This window comes from Hibiscus syriacus, unplaced genomic scaffold (genome assembly GCF_006381635.1).
Source record: "Hibiscus syriacus cultivar Baekdansim isolate YM2019G1 unplaced genomic scaffold, ASM638163v2 tig00110332_pilon, whole genome shotgun sequence".
Classification (NCBI taxonomy): Eukaryota; Viridiplantae; Streptophyta; class Magnoliopsida; order Malvales; family Malvaceae; genus Hibiscus; species Hibiscus syriacus.
Genome location: NW_024062688.1, coordinates 321,540 through 349,418, shown reverse-complemented (window position 1 = coordinate 349,418; position 27,879 = coordinate 321,540). Strand labels below are relative to the sequence as shown.

The 27,879-nt window shown below is 34.1% G+C and overlaps 3 protein-coding genes across 6 annotated transcripts; 1 reads left to right on the top strand and 2 right to left on the bottom strand.

Moving 5' to 3' along the window:
* Nucleotides 1–81: 81 nt before the first annotated feature.
* LOC120119318 (myosin-17-like) lies at nucleotides 82–14,854 on the bottom strand. The gene is made up of 37 exons (XM_039139131.1): nucleotides 14,266–14,854; nucleotides 13,116–13,244; nucleotides 12,359–12,502; nucleotides 12,079–12,224; nucleotides 11,835–11,991; nucleotides 11,691–11,749; nucleotides 11,364–11,523; nucleotides 10,273–10,422; nucleotides 10,052–10,188; nucleotides 9,804–9,950; nucleotides 9,583–9,684; nucleotides 9,449–9,506; nucleotides 9,263–9,364; nucleotides 9,079–9,116; nucleotides 8,813–8,939; nucleotides 8,557–8,727; nucleotides 7,782–7,913; nucleotides 7,548–7,657; nucleotides 7,360–7,420; nucleotides 6,443–6,620; nucleotides 5,041–5,246; nucleotides 4,787–4,906; nucleotides 4,587–4,685; nucleotides 4,225–4,446; nucleotides 3,723–3,862; nucleotides 3,141–3,372; nucleotides 2,792–2,962; nucleotides 2,480–2,635; nucleotides 2,181–2,387; nucleotides 1,771–1,908; nucleotides 1,613–1,683; nucleotides 1,404–1,503; nucleotides 1,253–1,309; nucleotides 1,098–1,154; nucleotides 929–1,009; nucleotides 494–576; nucleotides 82–385 (listed from the first exon to the last, which is right to left on the bottom strand). The coding sequence occupies exons 1-37, from the start codon at nucleotides 14,266–14,268 to the stop codon at nucleotides 262–264; spliced, it is 4,575 nt and encodes a 1,524-aa protein (XP_038995062.1). The 5' UTR covers nucleotides 14,269–14,854; the 3' UTR covers nucleotides 82–261.
* A 4,628-nt stretch (nucleotides 14,855–19,482) lies between these two features.
* LOC120119323 (60S ribosomal protein L18a-like protein) lies at nucleotides 19,483–22,555 on the bottom strand. Of its 4 annotated transcripts, none has more exons than XM_039139139.1 (5): nucleotides 22,399–22,555; nucleotides 20,816–20,893; nucleotides 19,994–20,120; nucleotides 19,791–19,908; nucleotides 19,483–19,563 (listed from the first exon to the last, which is right to left on the bottom strand). In XM_039139139.1, exons 2-5 carry the CDS (start codon nucleotides 20,823–20,825, stop codon nucleotides 19,510–19,512), a joined length of 309 nt encoding a protein of 102 aa, XP_038995070.1. In that variant the 5' UTR covers nucleotides 20,826–20,893; nucleotides 22,399–22,555; the 3' UTR covers nucleotides 19,483–19,509. The 4 variants fall into 4 exon arrangements, with proteins under 4 accessions (XP_038995070.1, XP_038995069.1, XP_038995067.1 ...); XM_039139138.1 differs by having other exon boundaries at nucleotides 22,408–22,555; XM_039139136.1 differs by lacking the exon at nucleotides 20,816–20,893.
* A 1,994-nt stretch (nucleotides 22,556–24,549) lies between these two features.
* On the top strand, nucleotides 24,550–25,264 carry LOC120119321 (mitochondrial import inner membrane translocase subunit TIM23-2-like). Its single transcript, XM_039139133.1, has one exon. It carries the CDS (start codon nucleotides 24,649–24,651, stop codon nucleotides 25,210–25,212), a length of 564 nt encoding a protein of 187 aa, XP_038995064.1. The 5' UTR covers nucleotides 24,550–24,648; the 3' UTR covers nucleotides 25,213–25,264.
* The last annotated feature ends 2,615 nt before the right edge of the window (nucleotides 25,265–27,879 follow it).

The window sequence follows — 27,879 nt, the reverse complement described above, 5'->3', positions numbered from 1 at the left end:
TTACAATAAAAAAATTAAAATACTAACAATGACAAAAGAATAAAATATTACATTACTTCAAATTTTTTCAAAAAAATCAACCAAAAAAAAACTATAGGACCCCCACCATTAAGCTTAACCCTACAGCATTACCACCCAATTTGATACTGGATATGGAGTATTTTGTATAAAGCATAGTATAGTTACAGAGTATGCACATATATCACGGAGGTGCACAAAGATCGTAACAGTAGAGCGAAGGGTGCAAAGTGATGGCTTACTTCATTCGGAAGCTTGTAATAAGAATGTGAAACCAGAGTGACCACGAATCAAAGGTGGTGGATCGATTTCAGCCACCTCTATTTGTTGCATTGACTTGGAGATGTCATCCATGGAAAATGGAATGCTGCAAAAGAAGAGATCAAAATGAATATAGTTCGTTTTATAACCATGGACGAAAAAGGATCCTTTTGATGAAGATGTTTGTAAGTCTGAATGTGATGATAACTGGTACCTTGAATCATCATCCAGTAAGAATGAACTGCTGACAGCATTGTTGGAATCCTCGGTCATCATAACTCTCATACTAGCAATTACCTGCAGCGAGAGAACATTTTCCGGTTAATTTTGATATAAAGGAAGCAGCAGCTAGCGAGTGGTGATGTTTGAAGTGTTGGCGTGTGTAATAGACAAAAGTTGGGAACCCGACGATGCCATCAAAACCATTAATGCTATATGGTAAAGTAAGGTTCATAATAGAGCTACCAGGAATTCATATCATTGGAAAATGATAGCATCCTTGTAAATAATAAACACGAGATGTCAGTAATAAAGATCGGAAAATGAAATCTACTGTCACACCATGTTGTATCAGCTTCATGTTATTGCGAAGAATAGAAGGTAACCAGGGAAAAAAGAAGAGAAAAAAACACTAGCAGTTTTAACTTACATCTGAAGATACACTATGTGTACCATATTTGTCATCCCAATACATTGTACTTATCCTGTACAACTGCTGTATGCTAAGCACCTGATATTTAACAGAATCAAAAGAATAATTAGGAAACTTTGGGGAAAAAAGGAGATTTTAGTGTGCAAAAGATGTATAGGCAACTCACTGGACAAAGATCGTTGGTTATTTCTTTCAAGGTCTTTTTGGGCTTCTGGTGTATGACCTATTTCGAAAGAAAATGAAAAATGAAGGTAAAAAAGAGAGATTAGAAAAAAATGCAAATGTAAACACCACAGTAGCAGAGTAGCATTAGATACGAACGAGGAAGCCAACAGCTTGTCTAATATGCTTCAGCTCATCCCAGGATGAACCTGCAAACTGAAATGTAAAACCGGTATTCAACATTTATTGTATTAGAAAATCAGTAAAAAAAAGGAGGTTATGATGGTTCGTCAGAGTACAGCATTGCTACCTCATCAGTTGCATCATGGCACCATTGTTCCAGCTCAGCTAGCCCAGCTTTAACATACTCCCCATTGCTGAATGAACAACATTCACGTCGCAAAAGAAGGCTGCAAAAACAAATTTAAAATGTCAATAAAAATAGTGTGATAATGTCAGAGCAGTCAAGAACAAAAAGGTAGAACCTCAAAAGTTTTTTTATTTTTGGAGTGCATTTACCTATTAAACAATTGAACATTGATGAATGAAAATGTCTGAGTAAACACTTTGCAAATTAAGAACGAAGGAACCTGCAAAATCGAGAGAGCAAAGAGAATTATATCGCCATAATAGAAAGCAATTCACTTGGGGTTAAGGCATCTTGGAGCCTCACTCACATAATTTGCTCTCATTGTCTTCAAGTAATTGTTTAAAGTTTTCACAATGCTTTGCCAGTGAGCAATAAGAGCTTGTTGAGCCACAGCATTTGCTTGAGAACGCCCCTTTACTAAGCTAGCCCGGGAAGTTCTGGGTGCCTGCATCGAAACATATGTGAATAGGGAGGGAGAGAGGGTACCACTTTGTTCCAATTCTAAATAAATATGCCTTTGAGCGAAAGTAGTTTTAGATTATAAAAAAATCCACATTAGAGCCGGTTGCAGAATAGAAAATTGCATAAATAGATCAATATGGACAAAAAGAGTAATTTGGGCCTCAATTTTGAAAACGCGAAACAAAGCAAATTCAAGTATTCTCTCCAATTTTTGTAACTGCTAAAAAAATGTTGGGCAGAATTGCTCTATAATACCTGAATACATGATGCAAGAACCGGAGATATCTCCTTTTTCAAATTGTCCCTTATCATTCCATATATCTTCTCAAGGAAGGCTGTCAGTTGCTGTTTGAAAAGCAAAGCCGGATATTTCGCTTCAACTTGCCGTAGGTCATCAAGACCACCAAGCAGCCGACCATTAAGAAATGAGAAACCAGCACTTTGTGGAGAACCTCGAAGTCCCTAAGAGGTTAAAATCAGAAGTCAGGTTAATGAGAAGCCACAGGTTGAGGTATGCGTAGATGCTTAAAAGATAAAGTGACAGTGATCCCTACTTGAGACATCCTTCCAAATAGAGAAGCTGATGTTGATCTTCGCCTTTGTGGTGTTAGGCTTGCTGCACCACTTGCTTTGAGTGTCCGTTGCAGCAGCAATAGTAAAGTGGATGAATTTGATAACCAATAGGATAACAAGTCATTATTATCGGCTACCTAGAATTAGGAAATATTTTAAACACGAGTATTTATATAGTAATAATAGAAACAAAAGAAATTTACTACTTTATAAATTATCCCATTGAAAATTTCCATGTGATCAATCCAAATCAAAATTGATCTGCCAAAAAATAATTGCTATTTATTAATCACCTCTATTGAAGCTCCTATGGTTTGAATTATTCGATCAAAAATACTTGTTCTATCAACTTCAAATGATCTCCAATGGAGCAAGCATTTATATATTAGGCAAGCAGCAACCGGCTTGCCCCCAGAGAATCCTAAATCTTGAGAAATACACTTTATTAGAAGTTCCTGATTCTCCTGCACCAATCATAAGAAAGATGTTGTAGTTCATCGAAGCATTCCAAAAAAACAAAACAAAACAAATAATTTAAACATTTTAATAAAGATAAATTTCCATGTTAATAAGTAAGCACCTATCTAGTGGCCAAAAGAAGGAAAAAAAGTATGCATCTTTCTCATAATTTTCAAAAGTGACCTGTTGCTTTTCATTAAGAGACTTTTGGGGCTTCTCCTCGGTCTCAGTCAACTTTGGATTTGGTAGAGCTTTCTTTATTTCTTCATTCACAACATTACCATTTTCAGGAGTCCTCTGAAAAATTGTCGTCTTGGGTCTTGCTGCCAAAGCTCTGCCAGTTGGTGACATGGAGAGTGCTTGTTGACGGAGTACCTGGTTCTCTGATTCCAAATTAGAGAGCCTCTCTTCTAGTCTGAACCATGGGAAGAATAAAAAGTTGCAAATGAATTAAGCTGTGCATCATATCCAATCTTATACATGTATATAAACCGGTAAACATGCAAACCATCAGTGCGAGAGCTAGCAGCAAAAGATATTTAGCATCCTAATTGACAATGTAACACATGCACATATTACAATAACTCCTAAAATAGTTGATGGCTATGGTAAAAGGACCGCCGTGAGAAAAAAAAAGTCATGGCTGCAAATTACCCAAGGTGACTCCATAAACAAGCAACTAAGTCATAACTAGTCCTACTGAAACGGTAGTAGTCAACCATGGATTTCATTTTCAATATCATGGTATCACTATCAGTGACAAACCTCTGCAGTGAATTTTGAAGCTGATCTGCTTTCTTCCCAGCATCTTCAAGCTTCTTAGTCAGGTCCACGTTTTTGGCTTGCTCAATGGCATGAGCTTGCTTTGCCTCCTCAGCTGTTTGCCTTTCAGCCAGTAGTAAAGCCTGCAGAAATTAGAAAATTGTTCATTAGAGCCAAGAGATGAATATCTAGAAAAAAAATTGTGTATACACAAATCTGAAATTGTCTAAGGAAAGAATAAGTAAAACAGAAACAAATTTAAATTGGAGCTAAATAATTTGAGCAGTACAAAACTATGCAAGCTCAATATGAGTAGAAAATCAGACGCGATGTAAGAAAATACTGCTCTCTCAAATACTTTGTAGTATACGATCCTCAAATACTTGCATAATCCGTTTTTTTTATTCAGAGTACAAACAACCATCTTTCAGCCTATGCAGAGTCGAACAACCATGTTCTACTTATGGAAAAATATATGCCACTTCTGACAAGAACGTATACTTACCTTCAACTCCTCAACTTCAGATGTCAAGGAATTAATCCTTTCTGTATCTTGAACAATAACAGGGGTTTCTTTGATGACTGGAGGTGCTTCTTCAATTGCTTTTCGTGCTGCCTCTCTTTCCTTCATAGCCATAGATTTAGCTTCTTCCACTTGTAATTGCACTTCATGCAGAGTGTCTTGCAATTTTGCAATTTCTTGAGATTTCGCCTCCTCAAGATCAGTCTGCATTTAAGTTCAAATAAGCATAGAATAGACCTAGTAAACTATTTGAAGTACCCATCTAAAGCATTAATCTGTCGAAGATTTAATATTAGACTTAAAAAGATTAAATGCTTTGCTAAGTAAGAATATAACTACGCTACCCTTAATCGCTTTTCAAGTTGCAAACGCCATGTAAGTTCCTCCACACGCTTCTCTAGCTTGTCCTTTGCTGCTTTCAGGGCACCTGTTTCTCTTGCAGCCTAAAAATTTTAAAGAAATTGGGTTCAGCTAGTGTAGGCAACCAAATGTGCCTTAACATTTTGAAATGTTATGTAGCAATGTTGAGCAGCAAAAGACAAACCATTTTGAGGTTTCTGAGCTCTCTTCTAGCAACTCTGCACCTCCAGCCACACTGTGAAATTAATACAGCCTTTTGAAGACTCTTATAATACGAATAAGCTTGGTAGCAACGCCAGTGAGCCTACAGGCACCAGGAGATAAGGACCAAAAAGAGTTAATTTCCTTTTTAAGAATCAAAATGTTTATAGTAAACTTCAAAAATGTTGAGTGCAATATCCTTCAATGTTTTTAATAAAGATGTGAAGTTACTTTTACCTGTATGATAGTGGCAGCTTTAGTTTGCTTCCTGAACCTAAACTCATTGCGGGCACTCATTGATCTTAATCCTGTCTGCAATGTAATTGCAGATTTTCTCATTGTCAAAAAGGATTTCCTTTCAATGTATCGGCGGAAATTCTTCTGAACATTCAAAGAACCGGATTCTCTCCTCAGCTCATCATATATTTTGCGTGCCATATTACCTACAAAATTTGGGAGGAGGTTAAATCAGAACTCCAGACCAGATACATAAAATAAAAAGAAATGAGTCTAATAATTGAGAGGGAAATGATATGCTTTTCAAAAGCAAAAAAAAGGAAGAAAGTAGGGTTGGCTATTGTCCTATCACAATTAAGGGTGAGTATTCCTGTTAAAATTTAATTGTAATTTTTTATAATATAATGTATGAATTCGTTCCAGTTTATCTACATTCTATAATCATATAAGATATACATATATATATTTCTTCATATTCTTTTCCACATTGTATTGTTATTTAATACCACATATCATCTAAAATTATAAAATGTATTAATAATGTATTTTTTCAAAGAAGGTATTTCGCAGAAAAATATTGATGGGAGTATAAAGGAGTCAAGGAATTGATGGAAAGAAAGAATTTGCAAAAAAAGTAGTCGAAAGACCAAATTGAATAAAATGCAAAGTTGAGGGACAAAATTGCAGAAATAGTAAATTTGTTGTTAAAAATAGGAATAGAAGTTACATAGTTCTATTGAGGTGGAAAAGCATGTGGTACAAATTTGGTAAAAATATGACTTAAAACGAAGAAGGAATTGAAGAAACAAGGAAATCATGCAAAGTTGAGGAACTAAATTGAAAAAACAGGAAATTTGTTAACAAAAAGAGGAATTGAGGCTAAATAGACATTCTACAGTGGTTTAGGAGCATGTGATTCAAATTAGGTCAAATGGGATTAAAATGAAGGGGTAACTGAAGAAATAAGGAACATAGACACCAAATCACAAAACAGTCAAATTACTTGAATAAATTTTCGATTTTTCAGTTATTCAAACTTTGCAAATTCAAGCTAGACTCGAACTCAAAATTCAAGTTAACTAGAACAACATGAATAACTTGAAATTTGGGGGGGGGGGGATGGGTTTTTAGAATCGAATTTTGTTCACCCCTAATCAGAATTTTGAAACTTGGTAAAAATTCGAAAAATTAATATTTTTCAAACTGCCAGCAGTTATAAACATCCATCTCATTCGGAGTAATAATGTCACTGCTTTTTCCTCTTAAGATTCTCAAACACAGTTTGCTCACATCTAGACACTGAAAATCTCGGTAAGATAGAGACATGGGCATCTCTAACAAGATTAAAATGAGGCAACAATAAAATAGGTAAAGGAGACCTTAATAGAGTTTAGAAAAACACCTCGCAAACAAGATTGCAGACTGATAGCGGCCCCACGCAATAAGATGAACTCCTTGCGAGCAATATATGTACGAATCTGTCGTTGGATGGTCCTGGCTGCATTTCCAAGCACCTCTGCTCTCCTAGCATCCAACTCTGCCATCTGCCCTGCTCTCAGGAAAATCTTTGTCTTTCCTATCTGCAAATACACATTACCCGAAAGAAAACAAAAAAGACTGTTACATATAAAACCTCTTAGAAATGACATTTCTTGAAACTAGGTAAAGTAATTAAGAAACTGGTAAAGATCAAAAGATGTCTACAGGTCATGTTAGGCAAAAAGCATCTGATACTTGCAAGAGCTTACACAACTTGCAGCAATCCTTTATATTTCAAGGGGTGAAAGAAGAGCGTACCACATTTTTTCTATAAAAAAACATTGATGACAAGATTTTTCTTCCATTTATGTTCTTTTTCTCTAGTATAATTGGAGAGAGTGTAACACAGACACAGTTTAATTGGGTATATCATTTTCCGAGACTAACTCAGCTTCTAAGAACCGTACAGATTACTTATGTTAAATGTATTGACCTAAAAGAAAATGACCGAAACTCCAAGAATGAATAAAAGTAATATTTACATCATTTTGAACAATTAAATAGAAGGGCTTCAGGAGAATTCAACCGCTTATTTAGTAAATCACAGAGTATCCAAGCTTAAGTTGCTTGTGATTAAAGTTAGAAAGAAAGGTGACTATCTCCCTTGGTTAATAACATTAACCAAGAATCAAAAGCAATTCGAGGATCCTCTCAAGAGGAACTGTAGTTAAATATGGTAAACTCCAAGAATAGCTAATTATTCAGGCTAATATTCTATTCCAGAAGATTTATTCAATAACAATGAATGGAGAAGAAAAAGAAAATGATAACGGAAGATACCTGGCACCCTTTCAGTCCTTTCTTATCAAGTATCATTTGGCATGCAACCTTATCATCGTAACTGAAGAGAAGAGATTAAACCAGATGAAACTCTATCAATTAGTTATAGTTCAACTCAAAGAACAATAATACAAATCTTCTAAAATCCATATATTCAAGAAACACCTAGAACTGCTTCCGAAACTTACTTTCCTTCCAAAACATCCGGAGCAAGTAGACCAAAACGGTTAAGGAAATCGTAAAATGTTCGTCTGGTAGGATATCCAGCACAGCTAATCCTAATTGCTTCAAGAACACCCTAAGAAGTGAAATAAATGCAGATTTAAGTCAACCTCAGGTGTAGTTAAAACCTAAATATAATGAACCACGCGATTCCTGATAGGTAACACTCAGATTAAACAACAGCACGAATAAATACTCACACCACAGCGTAATTGTTGAATGACATTGGAATTCTCAAAAATGGCAGGTTTGAGAGCATTATTTGGCTTCACACATCTAATATAGTGAGGTTCTGTAGCACTCAAGGTCTCCATAAGAGATTGAAGTTGTAGCTGCAATTAGACAAATGTTAAAAATTTCTCAGGATCAGAGCATAAATGATATACCAACAAAGTTGTTGTGCAGGGAAACTAATGTCTTTCAAATTCATAAAAGATTAGAGAACAGCTAAAACAACATAATGCAAAATGTGATAAGGAGGGCAGAAGCACTAAGCATATAGAACATGACCCAACTGGAGAATAGAATGAAAGACTAAAAGCAAAAATTTACTGCCAACACACTGGAATTGTAAATGCTTGCCATGTCTTAGCCAACTCGGTGTCATGATTTAAACATGATAAAAGCCGAAAGATAGTAAATCAGACAATTCATATTTTCAATCAGTTTTCATACACCAGTGTTACAAATTTACCATTTTCCAAGCTCTGAAAATGATCAAAGTAAAAATGCAGTATAAATAGCACTTAATCAGAAAAGTCCTACAGTATAAAAATCGATGATCAAGCCGTGTCATTAGAAATACACGCAAGAAGTCTATCATATTTATATACTACAAGCAAACTAACAGGTAAGGACAAATAAACCTTCGTATAAGAAAGTTAAATCAATGATTCGGCAGCTAGTAAATGGAAGCCTACACTACAATCACATATGCTATGTGATGAACAAGAGGTATTGACTAGGATAAATTACCTTGAAGCGTGATCCAATAGAAGAAAATTTTGATGACTTGGATGATTCTTCTGGGAGGGGAGGAAAAAGGCTTCTCACGAAGGAGCACACTGATGCAGTCAACAGAGCTTGGTGTTCAGCCACGACATAATCTTTGTTTTTGTCCAGAAACTGGTTTGCTTGATAAGTTACCTAGACAATATAGAAAGACATAAAACTGTGATCCATCTACAGCCAATAAGTATAAGGTCTAGATAATAGAAAGAAAAAAGTATACCTCCCCAGCATAGTGTGAGATAGTAAAATCAGTACGGGAAAGCTTTGGTTTAATGAAGCGCTTATTATTTTTGAAAGTCTGGTACAATTTCTGGGCAAAAGTTTCATGGGTAGACTTGGGGAACATGCTGCATTAGTGAAGATTAACTCAAGAAGATTGGCCAAATGAAAAATATGATCCATGAAAACGTGTATCAAAGTAAATGGATTAACCAAGCACAAACTTCTATAATCATTTTGAACCAAGAATTAACCAAAGCAGCATACCAGGCTTCGTCTAAAAGAGCAATTATTCCTCCAGGCTTCTGTAATATATAGGATTAAACAGAAAGACATATCAGAATAAGGAGAAATTTCAATGTGACAGAACAAGAAAGATGCAAGTCTATCAGCTGGTACAAAAGGAACATATGAGAAAATTGAAGAATCACATGAGAAACAAGCTATAAACCTTTTCAATTAGGTCCAAGACGTCTTGGTTATCAACGAACTCGATGTAGCTCCAATTTATTTCTTCTTTTTTATATTCTTCTTGCTCCATTTTGAACACATGCTGCAAACATATATACAATAGACGATAATCAGTCTTACTATATCACCAAAATCATGGCAAAACCAATTGATGAAGAAATCTAACCTCATTGAAATGTTGTTGTAGCTTTTCATTCGTGAAGTTGATACAAAACTGTTCAAAGCTGTTTGGAGCATCACAAGTCAAGCTTGTATTTGCTTATCATTATTATTACCCAGTTTACAAAGTTGAGGTATTACCTGTTACACTTGAAACTTTCAAAACCATAAATATCAAGAACTCCGATTATTGACTTTGAGTTTGGATCCTGTCCAATCGAAACATTAATTTTATCCACAAGCCTGGAAACAAGAACGTAAACAGAACAATTAACCTTTTACATATACAAAAGAAGAAGACGATTTTAGCTCCAATCACTATTCAGGAAAAGGGAAAAGGACAGGTTTAACTAGTTGTTTACCAGTCAAATAACCGTGAATATATTGTTTTGGCCAAAGCATCCCTGCTGGCAACTGCATTCTCAGGATCAAGACATCTTGTGATAACTTCTTCTGGGGTTACCATGACACGTTTGATGAGGGCATCTTCCAAGCTCTGGGCATCACACCTATTAAATGAATTGGATTCATGAGTAAGAAAGTAGGACTGTTTAACAATCATCAAAACAATACATCACACTGAGAATATGGAAATGTTAAAGATAGACACCTAAGAAGTTCAGCGGTCATATTAAGGTGGAATCTAGACTTCTCATCCTTGATGACAGAGGAATCTATTTCCTTTCCCTTGGCAAAATTTATGTTCCCAAGGTGAAGAATTGCAGCTACAACTCTAAAAATTGCATCCTGAAATTTAAGGAGTATCATCTATATTAATAAAACATCACAAAAATCGAAATGTACCAACTATCAAATGTAATGAAGTAAAACCTGTTCTTCATCATTGATTCCAACGATATCCATAGCCCTTCTAATTGCAAGATACTCGTGAGCATCATTTACATCATCCAACTCATAGCAACTAGATTGATTTAAATAATGGAAAACTTTAGGGCTGTCCAGCTTATATCTCTCAATATCCTGCAAAGTATCAAAAAGGTAAAACATTTATCAAGTACAGAGTTCCACATTGCCTGGACTCAATTGTAAGTATCAGGTGTTGGTATGCCTAGATATTGATTCACAACTTCATTGAACTTAAGATAACACGGTATAGAAGGGTCCAAGTGGAGTATAAGGGTACGGGAAATTGTTTTGATTGTAATTGAGTATAACATATACATATGTACAAGTTACATGAGTTATATGTTTGATTATGAGAGATAATTACAACTTAGGTAATCTGAGGGATGTAAACATATTGATCTATTTTCTTGCATATGTTAAATGTGAAGTCAACATATCGAAGGGAGCTACGAAATTTTATGGTTGCATATTTTAAGGAAATTTGAAGGTCTACTTTGAGCAGAATTGAGCCATTTATCTTTTATGGAGTCCAAAGTTCTTTAATATTATAATCAGCTGTTCACACCCTCTTTTAAGGTGGCTATGCAAAAAACATAGAAGAAGTACATGGCTTAATCCATATAGTCTCTCAAGGCCCAAAATCCAACCTTGTTGCTAATGATGATGCAGCAACCGGTTATTTCTCTTCCAGATGTGAAAGCAAGAGAAAGACATGACAAGCCACATTTTTTCCTTCTTTCTTTTCTCTCTATTTTACCCACTTTTCTTTTGCTTAACTCGTTGGTTTCTTGTTTTTATCACTACAAAAATTCCTAACATTTTCTCGCCTCTCCTTAACCACAATGTTAACAATAATCTAGGCCTCTATTGCCTTTGGGGTTCTAGTCAAAGGATGAAAACAAGATCAAAGGTTTTAGCAGTGTCAAACACAGATCCCAAATCTTTCTAGGTCATTTTGTGTCAATACATATCCTTCCCGGTTACAAAAACAAAGCAGGGAATCACTAGCAATATTAAAATTGCTTGATGAAAAAGAACATCAAATCAAAACATACCTCAGCTGGTGCAGCACAGAGAAGGTAAAAGCAGTGGTAGTTCCTCTCAGGATCAGAAATTTGACAAACACGAGATCTTTCAAGTAAATAGGTTCTCACAGCTGCCCCGGATATCCTTCCATTCTTGTCAAATTGGATTTCAACAAATTTACCAAAACGACTGCATTGAAATACTCAATTAAAATAAAGGAAACAATGCCAAGAAGAAAATTCAATATGCATAATATGCTATAATAAAAAACAACAAATATTTTAAACATTATTCTAGCAACACATTAAACTCATAAGTTATCATATTGATATAATACTACAATAACAAGTGCACACCTTGAATTGTTGTTCCTAACCGTTTTGGCATTGCCAAATGCTTCGAGAACTGGATTGGACTGCAATATTCAATAGCACAACCAGAAATAAGACGGATAAAAATCCTGATCAATTTTTTCTCGAGAAAGAAAACGTATAGCTTACCTCCAGAACTTGCTGTTCAACTGTGCGTCCTTCTACTCCAGATCGCCCACCCAAGAATGCAAGATATCTCATGAGCATTTTTGTGGTCTCGGTTTTACCGGCACCACTTTCTCCACTAACCAGAATAGAATTGCTTTTTCCCTCATTAATCATTGCCCTAATTTTTATGCAACTGCACATAGTAAGACTTCAAACAAACAAAATAATGTTTACCAATGCATGAAAGACATTGACATCTAATCACCTGTAAGCAGCATCACCAACTGCAAAAACATGGGGACTTAATTCTCCAAAAGTAGCTCCTTTATATTGTTCCATCATATGAGTGTCATAAAGATGAGGTAATCTTTGAAATGGATTAACTGCGATCAGGATATTGCCGGTGTACGTCTAAGACAGTAAATACATTAAAATGGTAAGAATATTCTTAAAGTTCTTCCTTTAGCATCTTGAAATATGTACGTGTGTGTATACATTCATATACATAAACATACATATATGTACAAATACAAGTATTGACTCACATAGATTTCGTTAAGTTCATATCTTGTAGCCAAGTTTTGCAGAACACCGGGTTCATGCAAATAGGAAAGTTTTGTCATGTCATCTACTCCACCAGGTGGAGCCTCGGTATCTTTGGGAAAAGCTTTTGATATATTTGTGACAACCTGCTCAAAGCAATCCAACCGAGTATGTTTACATATACACACCATAACCATCAAGTTTAGCTAATGGAAAAACCATACAGACTTGGTTTACACAGTTACGACCCAACATAATCAGGAAATAAGCATATATGTGTAGATGAGCACTCAATTATAGTTAACAAATCTTAGCCATTAAAAATGGGAATAAGCCAAATTATTAAATACATGGTTCCTTACTACTCTAGGCTGATGAGGGTTGAAGTCTATGCTCAATATGCACTTTGACCACCTTTATCGATCACAGTGATCATTTATCATTAGGAGTTCAGGGGCAAAAATGTGCAGACATGGACTTTAAACCCTTCATTATTTTATAATCCTTCAGCATTTCAGGCAAGCTATACTAAACAATTTTCTTTATCACATTAACTACATTATATTCCTATACTTCAAGATCCACTATCATCTACAATAGCCATAAGTCATCAATTTTTTCTCCTAAATTATGTGCGCTAGTAGCTTCGAAGCTAAAAATAAGTTCTCCATTGCTCAAATTTCAACTCACAGTCACTTACAATGTCAAATACAAACCAAATCCATTAATAGAAAAGGAAAGAGATAAGGGAACACTTACAGTTTTTCCATTAGTGGTTTTAACATGAAGCTCGTTGCCATTGATACGAATAACTTCTCCATCAATCCATGCTAAACCAGGATCCTCAACCCATACATGAGAACCTATAATTATGTTATCTGGGCCGGCCTGAAAACAAAATTGCAGGAGACAGCCAAGTAAACATCAAATACAAAAGCATTAAACTACTAATTTAAGAATCAATTATAAATTTTCAAAAAGAGGAATCAGATGCAGGAACTCAAACAACATGGAAACATGGGATATATATCAAATGTATAATCTCCAAGTTGCAATGACTAAGAAGAAGGTAAAATCTAAGGTAAGCTAAGGAGAGCTAGAAGTCAGTAGAACTTAAATCTACAAAGGTTAAGAAGAAAGCAAATCTTAGTTGAGTCAGGGTTACTGAAAGATGATAATAATTCATCAGTAAGCAACTTTCTTTTAGGAGAATAATATAGTAAACTATAGGCCAACTGGTATAGAAGTAAAAAGAAGCAAATACTAAATCATTAATGGAGAAACTATAACTCCTAAAAATAAATTATTCAACTTTTTACAATTACTTGTAAGTAGCAGACAAGAGCTCTTTGAAATATTAGGTACCTTCCTAAGATGAAAACTAAAATAAGAAACTAAGGTCATAGAATCAGCAATGTTGCTTCTAAGCTCTAACAGAAAGCTAACTCGTCTAAGATTATAATTGACTAAAATAACTTTAGCATGAACTGAATACACACACACAAACACATATATACCTCATTCATTTGCCTCTTTAAACCAATTCTACTACAAAAGTAAACGAAGTAACCACTCAATTAACTTGACAATACTACAAATAAATCATTAACGTAATAAATAAAATTAGAAGTTCCAAAAGCTATTTCAGGTATATTCATCCCAGTAAGTTGCACCCTTCTATGCTCTGTTAACTAACCCTACTTCCCTTCAAAATTTTGGAATTATCAAATAGACAAATTACCCACTTCCTCAAATTAGAATTGCATGCCAAGTCAAGCAGGAAAAAAGTCAAATTTCAAGTTTTACATATAGCACATGCAATAATCTTATAAATTCAATAACATACAAGCAAGAAACTAAATTTTGCTAAAAAAACAACAGGAATATATTGAAGTGAGCTGGTCCTTACCATTGAAAACAGCAAAGCAAAACCCCTGATCTTTCAGCTCAACAATTACGAACTCTCTTAGAAAACCAGCAACCCTAAACAAACTTTCAAACTTATGAACAAACCCCAGCAAAGCCTGAAAGACTATGTAATATTCAAATATTCATCCCTCCTTAAACTATGGATTTTCCTTCTATTTCTTGTTTCCTCCTCCTTTCCAAGAAGAAAACACTTATTTCAAAGAAAAATCCCCGTTCCAAACTTTGGGCAGTTGGCTTTTGAAACAAAAAAAATGTTTTTTTTTTCAAAAAAAAAGGGTTGAATTTTTTTGAGTTTCAAAAGATTTCTTTTCTCTCTCTCTCTCTCTCTCTCTCTCTTCTCTGGAACAAAGCTTTTTGGCGTTTATGTGGTCAGCTGAGGATAGCAAGGGTGGGGACAAAGGGCGGGTCCTACAGACCAAGCCTCCTTCTTCTCTCTCTCCCTCCCTCTCTTCTCTGCACCGTGCTTTGAGGGTCTGTGTCTTTTTCCTTCTCTTTCTTTTCTTTTCCTTTCTTTTCTCCCAAACAGTCTTCAAATATTAGACTCCCCTTAACAGCTTCAATATTTCGTGCGTAATGAAATTCAGGACGATCACTATTTAATACTATAATTTCTTTTAATTGCTTTCCGACTAGATTTTGACCATCCTTTTTGCCTTTTATAACCTGATTGCCATTCCCCTACACGAAACGTTCACCAAAATTATTATTTTATTTTACCAACTAAAAAATGTGAAATTTATTATTCGTAAGAATAAGAAAATATTAAAAGCTCTATGTTTATTACTTTAATTCATTTTGAAGGGTTAAATTTGAATCCATTGATGTAAAAATAATTGAATTTCATGATTGAAAAAAATGGAGAATCTTTTAGAAACAGCCCCTGCTAATCCAAGGCATAAAGCTCTCGCCTTTTAGGGTGCGTTTGGTTCACGGAATATAAGATTACCAGTGGGAATGTAAGATTACCAAGGAATAGCATTACTGGGAATGTTGTATTTTGTGTTTGGTTGGCTTAGCAGGAATGTAAGATTACCATGTTTGGTTAAAGGAATAAAAGATTATTGGAATGTATATTTGACCAAATTGTCCTAATTATATATTTGTGTAATATTACAAGTTGGAAAATATTTATATATTTTCTTTAAAAAAATTAAATTCATAATATTTATATTTTTTTTATAAAATTAAAAATAAAAAAAAGTTTAATGAAAGGGTAAAATTTTATTTAAACCCTTGAACTTTATATAAAATTTTAATTATAGATTTTTTTTTTTGTAAATCTAAAATAATTTAAGGATAAATTTGTAATTTAACATTCGTAAAATTTTTATTATTCGATGACAGAATAAATATATTTTTGAAAAAAAATAAAAATTTAAGGGCATTTTAGTCTAAAACGCCGGTAATCCAACAATACCTAAGGAAAGGGAGGTAATGACATTCCCGGTAATATACCCCAAAAAATCCACTATTGGTAATCTTACATTACCGGGAATAGGATTCCCGGGCTAACCAAACGGGGGAATGTGGATTCCATTCCCATGGGAATCCCACATTCCCCAATCAAAACACCCCCTTAGGGTTTATCTAAAGACAAAATTAAACTCTATTTTAAAAATTGGTGAACCAATCCAATTCTTCTTCCTTTTTCGTTATAACCATAATTAATTTACTAATTAATATTCCTGATCAAACAAGAAAAAATTGTAATTTTTATGTTATAACTTTATAATTATTAGAATTAATTGTACCACACCTTTAAATTACGATTCTCTTTTAAATTGGTTTAAAAAATTTTAAACATTTTAATTTCATCCCCCAAACTATGGCTCCCAATCTAAGTTGGTCCCTAAACTTTTAAACATTCGAATAACATCCCCCAAAATCAAAACTTTGCGGACGGATTGGAATATTTAAAAGTTTGGAGACAAATTTAGAATGAATGTCATAGTCTGAGTATGAAGTTAGAATGTACAAAGTTCTGGATCAATTTATAATGAGATATAGTTTAAGGATGAAATTAGAATATTTAAAAGTTTAGGGATCAATTTAAAATAAAGGTCATAGGTTAGGGATGCATGATGTAATTAACTCTAATTATTATTATATAATCTCTTAAACCTTTCAATTAAACGTCCTCGACCTTCAAAAGATGTCAATATACGTCGATTATGAAAAATAATAATAATACCAACAACCAGTTGGTTTAGTAGAATACGTCGATTATGAAAAATAATAATAATACCAACAATCAGTTGGTTTAGTAGAATGAAACACTAGGTCTCTTAAGCAATGTTAGATATTCGAATATTGCGTTTGCGAATGGAGCAAACTGGGTTTGGAGGGTCGTCTTTGCCTCTTCAGTACCCGATTTGGATTAATCGTTCAATAGATCAGATACATGTGATTAATTCAATAAAAATAATAATGTTAAATTTTATTGTTTCGTTATTCTTTTATTGTATGAAAATGTTGAAACACGTGGCTTAAACGAAAGGGTATTCTCGTGATTATGTTAAAATGACGAGGGCCATTTACATTGGTTCCGAAAATGTAAAGTGTAAATTGAATATTTTTTTAATAACTTAATTATTATATTTTAAAAAATAAAATTAAAATAGAGAGAGAGGGAGCGAGGGGAATATTATAGTAGGACGACATCATTATGCCTTTTCTCACATGTCCTCTGGCAGGTGTCCGAAATTCGAACTGGTTTTTAACCCGAGATGACTAAATAACCCCTAAACATATGCACATGTTCGATTAAACCATAGAAGATATGAAGGCTATTTATGTCTTTTAATTCAAGGCAACATGGGATTAGAGGAAATGGTTAAAAAATAAAAAAATATATGGAAATGTGAATTTTAGAAAATTATTTAGAGATTTGAGATGAAATATATAGTTATTGAAGAACTCGTCGTGACTCGTGAGTAGTATGGAAAAAAAACCGTCAATGATTTTGATTTGGTATTAATTTTATACCATATGGATAAAAATAAAAGAAAAATAAGATCATAAAGATTAAAATTAAAATTTTATAAAATTTAAAATAAAATTATATATAATTTTATACTTGTAACAATGAATTAAAAGTATATATAATTATTAATAAAAACAAAAAATAAATTTAAGGAAAAATTAAAAATATTTGGGACAAAAACAGTGATAAAACACATCTCGAAAATTTGACGGTGCGTAGAACTTAAAAAGTTGCGTAATTTACTGAACAATTAGTTGGTCTAATGAGATGAGACATTAAATTCTCTTAATAAGGTTAGGGGTTTAAATCTTGACCTTTGCGAATTGAGCAAATCGAATTAAGAGGATCGCTCTAACCTCTGCAGTACCCAATCTGAATTAATCAGTAAATAGATCATATATCAGTGATTAATTCAATAATTTAAAAAATAATATCAGTCAAACTCTCAAGCATAAAATTATATCCTTTCAAAATTTTACATTATACTTGTAATTCAAACATCAACTTTATTATATGCCTTATATTCAAAATTCCTTAGTTTTAAAATATTTCAAAACATTTTTTTAATGTTGTCAATTTAGTACGTTTTAAGAAATTATATTTGAATATTGAGAAGAATGGTTTTAAAAATGAAATTCTATGTAATCTTAGACTTAGATTATATTTAAAATTTTAAAATCATTTTAACACATTTTACAAGGTTTCTCATATATTTTTTTTAATAAAAAAACTTTTCAATATAAAATGACTAATATTATATCCAAATTAGATTCGAAGTTAAATGAAATTTAAACTCTATAAACAAAAATAATTTTCTCAAAACTGGTCCTTTTTCGTTCGTAAATCTTAAACGATTCGTTTCTCATATAACGTGGCGTAAAAATATTTAATAAAATAATTCACTTATTTATAGATTTTTTTTTGTTAAATATGATGTTATAGATAAATAAATAAGTTATTTTTCTTCGTTCATTATTTGACTATAATGCTTTCGATGATTAATAAGCAAAGCAAGTAATATTTGTTTAATTAATCATTGGTATCTGATCTATTGACCAACTAATTCAAATCGAGCACTGTAGAAGCGAAGACGACCTTATCAACCCAGTTTACGCCATTTGCAAACGCTAGAATTCGAAATTCTGACCTTACTTAAGGAATCTAGTACGTCATCTTATCAGAACAACTGATTGTTGTTGCAAAGTAATATTAAGAAGAATACAAGAACAAAAACGTGGTAATAATATATTAAACAAAGTTACACGTTAATGAGAAATTTATGCGTACAAAATTTTATTTGCGTACGCTAATAGATTACACGTTTAGAAACCGAATTAGTGGCTACGTTTCATGTTAAAATGTGTATATCCATTAGATTCAACACGTAATATATGGTGACACAATTCGACGTATTTTTTTAGATTTATCTCGGATAAATTAAAAGAATATCAACATTGAAAAATAAAATTAAGGAAATGGGATCATGATAAATTATTTACGGAGATACAATGAATTCTACAATTATTGGTAAATCGGCGACAGAGAAAGACGACTTTACTCCAATTTTGTTTGCACTTTTGGACTAAATTGCAAGAAAATGAAAGTGAAGGGACTAAAATGAAAATTTCAAAAATCAGCTTTAAGTGTCCTTAAACAGTAATTCATATTCCTCGATGGCATAATGTCAAAAAAACAAAACTAGTATTTGACTAAATAATCACTTTGACCCATATTCTTTTCTTTTCCTATTTATGGAAGAAAGTCTCTCAATGGATGAAATCATTAGTTAACAAATAAATAATGCTCTAAGATAGGGACATTTTTACCCTAAAATGAAACGTTGAGAGTGAAAATATTTCAAAAAAATAGTAGCCAAAATGATAATTTTGGTCGATGTTGAGAGCTAATTTTGATATTATGCCTTCCTCAAGGATTCCAATGTTATCAAGTCACAATATCGGTAATTTCATATTCTCATAAGTGTGTTACTAGTTCACAGGACACCCCTACCATGGATATTATAACACAGTTCCATTATCGAAAGCTGCAATACGGTTTTGTACAAGCCTAGAGGGGACTACATTCACAACTGTACTTTCAATTATTCCTGAGGTTCCTAATATGTTTTTGCTTCTTTCCCATTCTTTTTAGTCCCCATTACAGGTTTAGTACTCTTGTCTCACCTTTTCTTTGAGGAAGCACCATAAGCAGCGGTAAATATACAGACGGCGGTGGTGATAACTAGAAGATAAGAACTGCTGTTGTGATTATTACAGCAACTGTACATATCATTGCCTGCAAAAGGTAATGACTAGAATTAGAAATCAAAGATAACTTTTTGTAATTTCTTGAGTTACTTCGGATTTGATCATTTCACCGTTTTCAGATTAGAAGAGTTCCTATCTCGCATTGAATTGTGTTCTGGCTAAAAAAAGAGTACCGGGAAACTGTTACGAACCTCGAATGCAAATAAAATGACCATAGAACTAAAGAAAGCATTGATCTCTTATGTTGGCACTTACAGCTATTGCGGAGGCAGCAAGTCCAGCCCTCTCCCTACGATCCCTTCGATAGTAGTTTCTGAAGTACAGAATGGTAGCATAGTACCACGTCAATGGGAAAACAAATCCTGGCAGAAGACTGCAAATAAGCACGATATGTTCGGGAGTCCATAAAACAATTTAGGATGAGTTGGAGGAGGATGACTGAGGGCAAAAGAACTCACGAAAACCATCCTATTCCACAGCCAAAGCAAGGAAGAGGTTTATCGTACATTCCCAGGCATGGGTCTTCTGCATCTCCAATAAGTTCATATTCTCCGTGTTTGTGTTCTACCGGTTCTGTTGAGTGCCCTGAATTCACCAAATGCTTACCACATCAATGAAAATAATCAGAGGCTAAGTTGAACACATTCATTGGCCTAATGGAGATGTCCGTAAGAAACATAGCCCGTGAAAGTGTACACGCGATAACTTTTTATGATGCATGAACACAGTAAACAGATACATAATATTGCATGAGCAGCACAATAACTTTTTATGATGCATGATCACCAATCCAATTGTTTAATCTTATAAATCGTGATAATTTTATGCTCCTTTAACAATTGGTTACCAAAAATACTTTGACAACTTTTTGATGCATGAACAGGAATTGGTTCATCCAAGAAAGAAAAATCCCAGCCAGTAAAATCGAATCTCAATAAACCAAATCCATACAGGCACTTCTACTCAAATTTGCTAGTAGTAATACGCATAATAATGTCAAAGGAACAGTTTACAGATAGTTCAAGACTTTCCTTGAATAGTCAATCATAACAGTTATTAGTACCCCCCAAAAAAAACTTGTACTTAAAGGATATGGTCCTAATTAGAAAATATTATAGCGGATAAATTTATGCACGTGCATAACACAACATACAGAAGATAAAATTCCATAAAGCTTGGTTAACAGTACAATTTCACAGCTCATAGCATGTTTTGGGCAAAGCACTGAACTGCTATATGCATAAAAAGTGATGTTGAACTTGAAGGAATAAGATCAGTACTCTGATCCATGTATTCGGAAAAACCACGGCTAACGGTTGGTGGCGTCTACTACTCACTCTGCCTTTGAAGGACCTGCTCTGTTGTGAATTGGGGAAGGAGGTACAATATTAGCAGGTACAAAGCCCATTAGAAAGTTTATTAAAAGAAAATGCTTAAGCCCTAATACTGAATACTGAATTTGACCTGTAAAACTGCTAATACCAGGTTCTACTTCCCAAAAGAAGAATATTACAAACTCAACCAATCCATCACCCTTTTGCTCGAAAGAAATTGCAGCGACACATAAAAGCACCAATCAAGAACATTTTTAATTATGCATAAAGAACTTTTGATCAATCATCAACTATACTCACCTTTCTCAAGCAAAAAATTGGAGGAGGTACCAATCAAGTTTACTCAGAGGCTAAATTGAAAACATATATTGGCCAAGGGAGATGTCAACATGAAAGAAAGCAGATGTTCATTATTTAAACTTGAAGTAAGAATGAGATGCAGAACCGAAACATAAAGAACCTCACACACATCCAAATTTTCAAGGTTTAATGAAAGCTCCGATATTGTTTACCCATCTGTGCTAATAAATTGGCTAACATCCAGATGCATGCAATGAACAGGCTCATAATATTGCATAAGCAGGTGAGTAACTTTTTAAGATGCATGGCCACAGATCCAACTGTTTAATCGCTAGAAATCACGATACAACTTTTATCGGATGCTCCTTTGACATGTTGGAACAAATAAAACTTGACTAAAAGTAAATTGCTTGTTGATGCAGTAGATTTCATATTTGGTTGAATTTGACAAATTACAGATACCTCAGGGTTTTCCTTAAACAGTTACTGGTAAAGGATAGTGCAAATAAAAGAGACTACTGTGATTTATAACCTTCAAGTAGCAAAGTAAAAACTCTTCTGATTTAACCACCCAAATAAGAGCCAAAGTACTTAAGGGATATGGTCCTAATTAGCCAATATTAGTGATGTGGAACCCAAGACCTGAGAAAACCCCAAACCTCCAAGTTTAGCCAACCGGCAAGAAAGCATGATTTTAATGTAAAAACAAGAAGATAGTTTATCCTACCCTACCTCTAATCAACTTGTTACTAACAACAACAATAATCAGATAATTTCGCCCTACGTCTCCTCTAATTGATTTGTGATTACAATAACGATGACGGATCCCTACCACGCCCCTAGATAACTTGTATCTAGTAACATGAACAATGGGAAGATAAAAAAGGTGAATCACTAAACCTTGTAAAAAAAAGACTCACAGCCAAAGTAGATTAAACTAAAATCTACATCCTAAGTATACCAGAAGAAATTAAACTCTCAAATGAAGTTTTATTTAGAATATATCCCTAATAAAACATAAAATTCCTTTAAATAAGAAAAAGTCCTAAGCTACACTAAACACTTAGAGTGCTACTTGAACTCGTATCAATTAGCTGATTAATTTGTAAATGAACATGCATAACACAAAATACAGGAAAGACATAGCTCTGAGAATTATACAATATTACAGCTAATAAGCAATTTTTTTTGTCAAAACACTGAACAGTTGGGGGTTTTCAAAGGAATACAATCAGTACTTTGATCCATGCATGTATCCAAGACTAAGAGTCAGTCAGTTGCCTCAGCTCCTCTCTCTGCCTTTGAAGGACCCGTTCTGCCATGAACAGGAGAAGAATGCACCATATTAGCAGCTAAAATAGTCATTAGAAATATCTCATTTTATAAAGATGCTAATATTGCAGTTCTGATAATTGATTTTTGAACAATGAAACTGGTAATACCTGGGTCTAATCCACTAAAAGAAGAATCTCACAGAACCAAATTTCAAGAAAAACTCAACCAATCCATGACCATTTTACTTGGAAGGAACTGCAACCACAAATAAAGAAGCACCAATGAAGAATTAATTTACTTATACATAACGAAATTCAATCAACTAAACCCTCCTTGCTTAAAAGCAAAGAAATGAAAGAGGTGGCAATTTTGGTAAAATCAATTTTATTCAGTCCAAAGAAAAGAATCGTGAAATCCCTCAAAATAACGCCCCCCCTTACCAATAATCCCACCAAAAGTCAAACCTTGGTTTCTAGAAAGACAAACTCCCGGAACCCTTAAAAAACCCGCCAAGATACAAGGCAAAACAATCATTCTACAAGACCAAACAACCATTCTACCATCATTTTGTAACTTCTAATAATCGAGAAATTCAATAAAGCAACTCTTTATAATTAAGGGATCATTTTATAACTTTTAATAGTTTGAGGACTAAAATATATTATCTTATAATCAATTGAGCATTTGTCTAATCTATATATATATATATATATATATATATATACTTTTAAAATGTTAAATCTAATATATATGTAATTTGATAAATAAAAACATATCTAATTTACTAAAACCCTAAACAATTAATATTAGAATAGAAAAAACTAATTACCGGATGGAAGAATATATAGGGATAGAATTGAGTCGGGTTAAAATTAAATCTAAAACAAAAAAAATGATCAAATATAATATTATAATTATCTTTTATATATTTAAAAAATAATAATAATAGTTTTATATATTTTTAATTAAATTTGTTTTCTAAAAAAATATATATGTATGTAAGTCGGATATCATCGGGTCAAAAACAGATATATGTTCAAAAAATTATGTGAGATAAACTAGTTACCAGATAATTTTATTATTTACAAAATAATTAAACTAAGCTTAGGCCATTGTTTGGGCGGCGAGATAAACTATAAACAATTGCTAAAATTTATACTAAAACTTGTATTAAAGGGATGGCGACTTCAAGGCTCATCAAATATCCTTGGAACCTGATGTATCATCAGCACGAGGAAGAAAGGTCCACGTTAGTATTGGACGCTCTCACCAGGTTTTCCGCAAGGCCTTTAATGGCTAAAAGGGTCAAGCTTTACAGGAATCACAAATTGAAGGGACAGTATCAAATTTAGTCACCACATCCATTGAGTCGATGGTTATAGCTAAGGACTTTAAAACTGCCTGAGGACATGCAGGCTATGCTTTCGATGGAGAGTTTATCGGAGTTGTGGGACGACACGGTGACGTCGATCACTAGCCGCTAAAGAGAGGATGTTGTGTTGATTCAATTTGTCATCGTTCTTTTATTGAGATACGACGATGGATATAAGTTCAATATTTGAATACGACGAAATGTATATTTCATCACGAAATAAATATTAGTAAATTTATAATAATTTTTTAATTTAATTTATGGCGAGATGTTTGGTCGAGTATTTTAAAACGAGTTTAGTGAAAAATTTTAAGACTCGTGAACCATAAGTAACCGTTGGTAATCATAATAACGGATAATGTAATGGCCGGTCATAAGGAATAGTGATCAAAATATTAGTTTGTTGCTACACAAGGAGTGAAAAAGAAAAAAAATTAAAGGAAAAAACAAAAAAAAATTATTTTTTATAAATATCTAAAAAATGATATTATTTTGGTAATTTTTATAGGAATCTAAAATAACGTTATTGAAGATTAAATTATTATTTCATCACACCTTTTATGATTTAATATTAGAGTGAAAAAATAGAACAATTCGAAAGTTAAATGATCAAATTAAAAAAATTAAATTTTAGTGATCAAATCAAGAGTAAGGTAAAGGTTGAGTGATGAAATTTGTAGTTAACCCTTATAAAAATTAGAAGTAAAACCGGAAATCGAAACCACATGACCTACGTAGAATCCATCGTTCTGTTGCAACCTCGAAAGTTCCTCTCCGTTCACTTGTATAAAACCAAACCCTAACTCGAATCTAGAGCCACCACGACTCACCCATGGCTCATAATGGCGGCTCCGATGCTGAATCCGAACCAAACACCCGCCTTTACAACCCATACCAAGACCTGAACCTCCAGGTTCCCGTATCCAATCTTTACAAGCTCCCAACCTCCCCGGAGTTCCTATTCGCCGAGGAATCCCTGCACCAGCGCCGTTCATGGGGAGAAAACCTGACCTTTTATACCGGATCCGCTTATTTAGGCGGCTCAGTATCCGGTGCAGCCGTCGGGCTCTTCTCGGCTCTCAGGAATTTCGAGCAAGGCGATACTTTGAAACTCAAAATCAATCGAATCTTGAATAGTTCGGGTCATACGGGTCGATCGTGGGGGAACAAGATCGGTGTGATGGGCTTGATTTATGCGGGAATGGAAAGTGGGGTCGTGGCGGTGACTGATCGTGATGATGTCTGGAGTAGCGTGGCGGCAGGTCTTGCGACTGGAGCTGTTTGTCGGGCTGCCCGAGGAGTAAGGTCTGCTGCGGTTGCTGGTGCGCTTGGTGGACTGGCTGCTGGAGCCGTGGTTGCCGGGAAGCAAGTCTTGAAGAGATATGTGCCAATTTAAAACAAGGAAAAAAGCAGGAATAATTTTCTGTGAGTTCATATTTCAGTTAAATCGAAATTTTTTATGGTGGTAGGATAAATCTTGGGGAAAAGGATTGATATTAGGTTTCTAAGGAATTAAAATTCATGTAATACGTGAAGTTGATGTGATGAATAATCGTGTGCCTGACTATAAATGATTTCCTCAAGTTTCTTTGTTGCATATAAATGGATCGGAATTCGATCAACCATGTGCTTTCTCTTTGTTTATTCTCATCTTAATTGTGATAAATAATCATTAGGAATTCTTTATTGTTTGTTTATTCATACTCTGTTACTGTACTTTTCATTTTCCCCTTGAAGTGCTTTTTACTTCATATTCCGAAATGGTCTCTACACTCAAGACATATATGCTTATTCGACATTCATTCTCTAGTTCATGTATTGTTGCTAAATATGTTTATTAGGGTAGGCTGGTAGGGAAACAGATGCCTTGTTAGTTGCTTCTGTTAGATGCCTTTCTGTACATGGGAAGCCTGTTTAAAATATTTGAAGGTACTGGTTACTTTGCAGAAATTAAGTTGCTGTCTTTTTTTTTCTGAAAGAAATAAATGAAATGTGGTGGAACTAGTTGAAGAATGCTTAGTTAATATTTGATATCCAACAATCAGCTGAACATAATTTAGTATTCTTATTGTGTTTTTTCTGTATTGTAAGTTGTAACTTTGTAGCCAGGCATAGTGTTCCAGTGTTATCAAGGTGTGTGCGTAGGCATTGTGACTTAGCTTCAGAAAACAAGTGTCTTAAACAATGCGCATTTGATCAAGCTTATAGAAATGCATAAAAAAATTAATAATAATAAATAAATAAAAATCTCGCCTGATTGAAGTTCGTTGTAGATTTTTTTTTATAGGAATTGAAGCCTCGTTAAAAACTTCCTTCATGATTAAAGGAGCTTATAGAGAAGCTCTTTAATCAATGGGAGGAGTAAAAGAGTGCCTTAAGATTCATTAATCATTAGAAAATACAAATACAACCAGATAGTCACCCCAACATAAACATAACACCAAAAGCAACAGCAAACAACCCTAAACAACAACAAAGACTCAGCCTAATCCAACTTAGCAACAACATTAGCCTCAAAACAGACTGACTATACTAAAAGCCTAAACGTGGCCCGAAAGACGCCACAAGAGAAACAACAAAAATAGAAGATAGAAGCCAAATTCTAACATAAAAGCCATAAACTTCCACATGAAAAGAATACAGAACAGCAAGCACATAACCGCCTGTCTGCCACTTTAAACTCGTCTTGACAACAGAGACTGTAATAACCAATTTGTCCATGCTGCTGCACAGTACCCCACGCTGCCCATGCTCTGCTTTTCCAGCCCATACCCTGTTGTTTCTGCACTAGCACTCCACTAATGCAGCACTAACTCTATCATGCTGCCCATCCGAACCTCCAACACCAATAACAATAAACATAAGCAAATCACCTGAAACTTCCACTACTTCCCCTGCTATAGTTTTCCGAAATCAGATACACTACTGAGCCATTAGACTCAAAACCCAATTCTTTCCGGAACTGTAAGGAATCGATCACTTCCTTCTGTTGAGTCTGCCCCAATGCTGGAAAATCAGAATCAAATAGGAATCTGCCTTCAATATCAGACACCCCTACCTCACGTTGCCCCTTACTTTGAAGTTCGTTGTAGATTGTTTCAACTTGTTTCGTTAGATGTATTTTTGTTAGTGAGAAAGTGGGTAATATCAAACTCTCTGTTTCTCAGTATTCTAGTATTTTGCTTTTCTGTAAATAAACTGGACCCACTATTAGAGTTTTTTAATTATATATATTTAGCTTATTTCTATACACACACACCCGTTGTATCTAGGTATATAAATTATAGGGTGTCCTTTTGGTTTGTTGTTGCATGTCCAAGTTCGTTTTAGGGTTTAAAGTTAAAAAACTATTCAGGAATGAAACTCTGCTAATATAATTATTATGTTCATACATGTATATATTATACATCTTCCAGAACTGTGATTATTTACACCAAATGCAAGCAACCAAGTGAGTCAAGATATCCTTGTTTTTATCTTCTGTTATCAGTTGCTTGATCTCTTAGAAGGATGCTGGTCCCGTTGATTTGCCTGTTTGCTTTTTCAGTAGTTGTAGTTCTGGGATACTTGGATTTTTATAGGGTATCCTCTTCAGGTAACCTTATTTTATATTTCTTCTCTGGTTGAGAGGAAAAAAAATGCAAGCAACTAATTTCAAGGCAAGTGTGGGTGCTATTCTCGTCTCTGACTTAGAGTTGATATTGGTGTCTGAATTTGTGATTGGTGTCGGATATAAGTATATGTTGACACGGGCACTTTTTTTTATGCTACAAGTGAGTTAATGGGTCTCTGTTATGGGAAAGGTTGCTGTTGCCTGTTGATTACTTGTAAGGTTGAATCTTGTCAGCCCTTGGTAGGTGTTATCGACCTTATGCTACCATTTAAACAGACAAATAGACCTCTATGAATCCATGGATCCTAAAAGCTCTTGGAACTAGGAAGAAATCAGAACATTGGAAGTAACTGTTTTTGTGTAAGCTCAAATTTAAATGAAACAGAAAAGTATTGGAGTTTGGGGGAAAACCCTCACCAAAGCAAACAAAACGAAGAACCAGTCATATTT

Coding starts and splice junctions, on each gene's coding strand:
- LOC120119318 (XM_039139131.1), bottom strand. Junction 9,951..10,051: donor ATGACCGCTGAACTTCTTAG/GTGTCTATCTTT, acceptor TTCATTTAATAG/GTGTGATGCCCAGAGCTTGG. Junction 1,684..1,770: donor AGACAATGAGAGCAAATTAT/GTGAGTGAGGCT, acceptor TCGATTTTGCAG/GTTCCTTCGTTCTTAATTTG.
- LOC120119323 (XM_039139136.1), bottom strand. Junction 19,909..19,993: donor TGTGGAATAGGATGGTTTTC/GTGAGTTCTTTT, acceptor GCTTATTTGCAG/TCTTCTGCCAGGATTTGTTT. Junction 19,564..19,790: donor TTGCTGCCTCCGCAATAGCT/GTAAGTGCCAAC, acceptor TACCTTTTGCAG/GCAATGATATGTACAGTTGC.
- LOC120119321 (XM_039139133.1), top strand. CDS start 24,649: ATGGCTCATAATGGCGGCTCCGATGCTGAATCCGAACCAAACACCCGC.